General features: G+C 47.8%; 1 protein-coding gene across 1 annotated transcript in view; it reads left to right on the top strand.

Moving 5' to 3' along the window:
* The first annotated feature begins 428 nt into the window (after positions 1-428).
* Positions 429-4,893, top strand: part of LOC139419349 (phosphatidylinositol 4-kinase type 2-beta-like) — an 18,631-nt gene continuing 14,166 nt past the window's right edge. Inside the window, exons 1-4 of the mRNA XM_071169288.1 lie at positions 429-446; positions 1,544-1,628; positions 1,749-1,940; positions 3,478-3,605. Of these exons, the coding sequence (XP_071025389.1) occupies positions 429-446; positions 1,544-1,628; positions 1,749-1,940; positions 3,478-3,605 (423 nt within the window). The remainder of the gene's footprint in view (positions 447-1,543; positions 1,629-1,748; positions 1,941-3,477; positions 3,606-4,893) is intronic.

Genomic DNA, 4,893 nt, shown 5'->3' with positions numbered 1-4,893 from the left:
CCCCCTCCATCTCCTCCCTGCCTCCCTCGTTCTTCCACCCTCTCTGCTAGTAGCTCAGTCTGCTCTCCCTCCCTCTCTCTGCTAGTAGCTCAGTCTGCTCTCCCTCCCTCTCTCCCTCCCTCTCTCTGCTAGTAGCTCAGTCTGCTCTCCCTCCCTCTCTCCCTCCCTCTCTCTGCTAGTAGCTCAGTCTGCTCTCCCTCCCTCTCTCCCTCCCTCCCTCTCTCCCTCCCTCTCTCCCTCCCTCTCTCCCCTGTAGCGATTAAGCAGCACAGCGTGATGCTAAATATAGCTTCTATTTGAGAGGAAAGCGGTGGTAATTTAGCTGTGTTTTAGACTCTGACACACACACACACACACGCACACACACACGAGTGGCCAGTCTGCAGTAGCAGCATAATGGATGTCGTTACGGGGTTGAAGGTGTCGTTATGGGGTTGAAGGTGTCGGTACGGGGTGGAAGGTGTCGGTACGGGGTGGAAGGTGTCGGTACGGGGTGGAAGGTGTCGGTACGGAGTGGAAGGTGTCGTTACGGGGTTGAAGGTGTCGTTACGGGGTTGAAGGTGTCGTTACGGGGTTGAAGGTGTCGTTACGGGGTTGAAGGTGTCGGTACGGGGTTGAAGGTGTCGGTACGGGGTTGAAGGTGTCGGTACGGGGTTGAAGGTGTCGGTACGGGGTTGAAGGTGTCGGTACGGGGTGGAAGGTGTCGGTACGGGGTGGAAGGTGTCGGTACGGGGTGGAAGGTGTCGTTGCGGGGTGGAAGGTGTCGTTGCGGGGTGGAAGGTGTCGGTGCGGGGTGGAAGGTGTCGTTGCGGGGTTGAAGGTGTCGTTGCGGGGTGGAAGGTGTCGTTACGGGGTGGAAGGTGTCGTTACGGGGTTGAAGGTGTCGTTACGGGGTTGAAGGTGTCGTTAAGGGGTTGAAGGTGTCGGTGCGGGGTGGAAGGTGTCGGTGCGGGGTGGAAGGTGTCGGTGCGGGGTGGAAGGTGTCGGTGCGGGGTGGAAGGTGTCGGTGCGGGGTGGAAGGTGTCGGTGCGGGGTGGAAGGTGTCGGTGCGGGGTGGAAGGTGTCGGTACGGGGTGGAAGGTGTCGGTGCGGGGTGGAAGGGGTCGGTGCGGGGTGGAAGGGGTCGGTGCGGGGTGAAATCCTTGCGCTCCAAAAAAAGTGAAAGAACTCTCTCATATATATATATATATATATATATATATATATATATATATATATATATATATATATTAGTAACCACACATTTTTTTTTGAACAAATCAAAATATATTTGAGATGAGATTTTTCAAAAGTAGCCACCCTTTGCCTTGATGACACTTGGTTTTCATATCAGCGTCTCTTTGTCAACACTTTGTCTCACTTCCCTCTTGGTATTGGTCAGACCGCTTTTCTGAGGTAAATGAATAAAGAAGGTTTTCTACCGTGACAAACCACGTTGTCACGGCCTCTCTGAGTCATTGTCTCTGGCGTGGGAGGTACATGCAGGCTTTCAGCCATTCAAAACACCTGGAAGATCAACTGTTCTCTCTCTTTCTCTCCCCAGCGACGTTACGAACACAAGCAGCACAGAAACGGACTCAAGTTCTGCAAGCAGATCCTGTCCAACCCCAAGTTCACAGAACATGGAGGTCAGGGAGATGGATGAGATGTAGACCCCTTTTATAAAGCCTCTCGTTGTTTCTCTCTCCCCCACCCTGCAGAGACCCTGACGATGACCTCTCGTTGTCTCCTCCTCCCCCACCCTGCAGAGACCCTGACGATGACCTCTCGTTGTCTCCCCCTCCCCCACCCTGCAGAGACCCTGACGATGACCTCTCGTTGTCTCCCCCTCCCCCACCCTGCAGAGACCCTGACGATGAAGGGTTTAACCCTGAACTGTCTGGGGAAGAAGGAGGAGGCTTACAACCTGGTCAGACGAGGCCTCCGCAACGACCTCCAGAGTCATGTCTGTAACCTTTTAAAAAACACGCCTGTGATGTGTGACTGAAACGGGATGCCGTCAAGTGTGTCAGAAAACGTCTGTAAAACCATTTTTACCTCATTATATGTTGCAAGGAACCACTTAACAAAATAAAAATACATTATTACTACTACTGTAGAGAATCAGACTGAAATGTAGTCTATCCTCTGTCTATTGGCTTCTCTTCATAGTCGAGCCTGTCTCAAAATACAACACTGCCCCTTTAAGGCTCTCCTGGAGGATGATTGGCTACCCCATAGTGGACTATAAAATACTGCAATTCCAACTAAATGCTTTGAGGTGGTTACGGTAGGCGACTTCAAAGCAAGGTAACTAGCAAAGACATGCTGATCAAAATGATCTTGTCTGGTTAAGATATTCCGTTAGTTGTCAGTTAGGTTATTCTAGGAATATTTTGAAAGTTAAAGGCCCAAATTTGAGCTCTTGAGAGGCGTTTTTACAACAGGAGTATGTAACGTTGGTTTAATAACGCACCCGTTCATGTGTTGTCGGCCATTTTGTAGTTATGAGTGTCGGTGAAATAGTTAACTAGCCAGGCAACACACTAGGTTTTGAATTGACTGTGTAGTCAGTCTGTTGTCTATCATTCTTATTGGTTACCTGCTTCTGCTAGGATGCTTGCTCTCTCTGTCTCTCTCTCTGTTTCACCACACACACACACACACACACACACACACACACACTCACACTCTCTCACCCGTTTGACATTAAGTAGCAGAGCCCTGCTCTTGTCTCTCTAAAACAGGGCCATGACTGGCTCACCCACACACACACACACACACACACACACATGAGTGAAATCTGTGCTGAAATTTCCAGCAGATAAGGCCCTGCACTGATATGTGTTATCGCAGGCTAGACCCAGCCTCCAGTCAGCACACACACACACACACACACACACAGGCTAGACCCAGCCTCCAGTCAGCACACACACACACACACACACACACACAGGCTAGACCCAGCCTCCAGTCAGCACACACACCACAACACACATACTCAACAATCAATTTCACAACACATTCACAGAATTATCATGATAAAGATCAATTGAACGTTTATAACATTAATGTGCACGAGTAAGTGTTTTATAATATTGTTTATATCAGTTGTCCTGTTAGCAGAAGGCCATATGAGCAGATTTAACTCATTTAAAACAGCACATGTCTCCAGTATTTATTTAACTGGGGAAGTCAGTTAGTGTCAGCATATTCTAGCATTGTCAACATGACTCAGCAGAAACAAAAATCTACTTCCTCCTCTGCCAACTACTCTTGCTCTCTCTTTTTTTTGTTTGTTGCTGCCTTTGTTTTCTCATTGGTGAGATCAGGTTACTTCACGGAAGGGAGGATAGAAGAATACATTTTAAGTTAAAGGAACGGGAACTTGATGCTAAGCTAACCGCTAACTTGCTAGCCCCTCTCTCATTGTTTCCCTATGAGAGACTAGCGCACTATGCTAAGCTAATGGCTAACTTCTCCTTGTCCCCCCTGTAGGAGACGAGGTACCAGCCGCTGCAGCTGCGGCCAGCCCAGAGGGCTTCATGGATCGGCTACGCCATCGCCTCCTAGAGGACTACGAGATGGCTGCCAAGATAGTAGAGGAGTTCAGGAAAACACAATGGGTACGGTATGTCCAGAGACAAGCCAACCTATGGGCTGAATCAGTCTGTCCTTGGTACACACTGGGTTCACCGTTCACACCACTAATCCGATGGCTTCCTCTCCTTGTTTCTGAAAACCATTAATTTAGGATTTATTTAACCAGGTAAGTCCATTGAGAAAGTATTATATTTTACAACGACGACGTGAACGTAGTAAAGGTGGAAGTAATATGCGGCATGTCTGCACCAGGCACAGTATTTGATTAATCAGTTCAGTTCTATCTTATCAATAGAGAGGAAGGAAAGGAGACGAGGAGAGGAAACCACTGCTCTAGTGCAACAGTAGGAGCATTGAGAACATAATGTATGACTACCACTCAGAACAAAGTGTTTTCCCTCATCAGTTTACGGTCTGAGGTACAGTAAAGCTAGCTGACGGTACGACACAGTAAAGCTAGCTAAAGGTACGACACAGTAAAGCTAGCTAACGGTACGACACAGTGAAGCTAGCTGCTGGTACGACACAGTGAAGCTAGCTGCTGGTACGACACAGTAAAGCTAGCTGCTGGTACGACACAGTAAAGCTAGCTGCTGGTACGACACAGTAAAGCTAGCTAACGGTACGACACAGTGAAGCTAGCTGCTGGTACGACACAGTAAAGCTAGCTGCTGGTACGACACAGTAAAGCTAGCTAACGGTGCGACACGGTAAAGCTAGCTGACGGTGCGACACGGTAAAGCTAGCTGACGGTGCGACACGGTAAAGCTAGCTGACGGTGCAACACAGTAAAGCTAGCTGACAGTGCAACACAGTAAAGCTAGCTGACAGTGCAACACAGTAAAGCTAGCTGACAGTGCAACACAGTAAAGCTAGCTGACGGTGCGACACGGTAAAGCTAGCTGACGGTGCGACACAGTAGAGCTAGCTGACGGTGCGACACAGTAGAGCTAGCTGACGGTGCGACACAGTAGAGCTAGCTAGCTAATTGCTGACAAATGTGATCCAAACACGTATTGACTCAGGGGGTTGAGTATTTTGTGTAGATCGTTGACAAAAAAATTAAATTTTTCTTTTTTTATCCCATTTTGTAAGTAAAGGAGTGAATATTTTCTGAAGGCACAACATCATAACAATAATCTGCATCGTAAATAAATATCAACATCAGGAGAGATTTATACATCTAAAAGTAAACAAACTACAACAATAAACCACATTGACTTGTGAAAAATATGTCCCCTTTTATTAAAGATGTTTCAAACTACAAAGAATGAACAGATGATTATAATACATGGACTAATAATGGAGACA

The sequence above is a fragment of the Oncorhynchus clarkii genome, chromosome 10, assembly GCF_045791955.1.
Source record: "Oncorhynchus clarkii lewisi isolate Uvic-CL-2024 chromosome 10, UVic_Ocla_1.0, whole genome shotgun sequence".
Classification (NCBI taxonomy): domain Eukaryota; kingdom Metazoa; phylum Chordata; class Actinopteri; order Salmoniformes; family Salmonidae; genus Oncorhynchus; species Oncorhynchus clarkii.
Note: the sequence above shows the minus strand (reverse complement) of the source record. Positions and strands in the feature narration are given on the sequence as shown.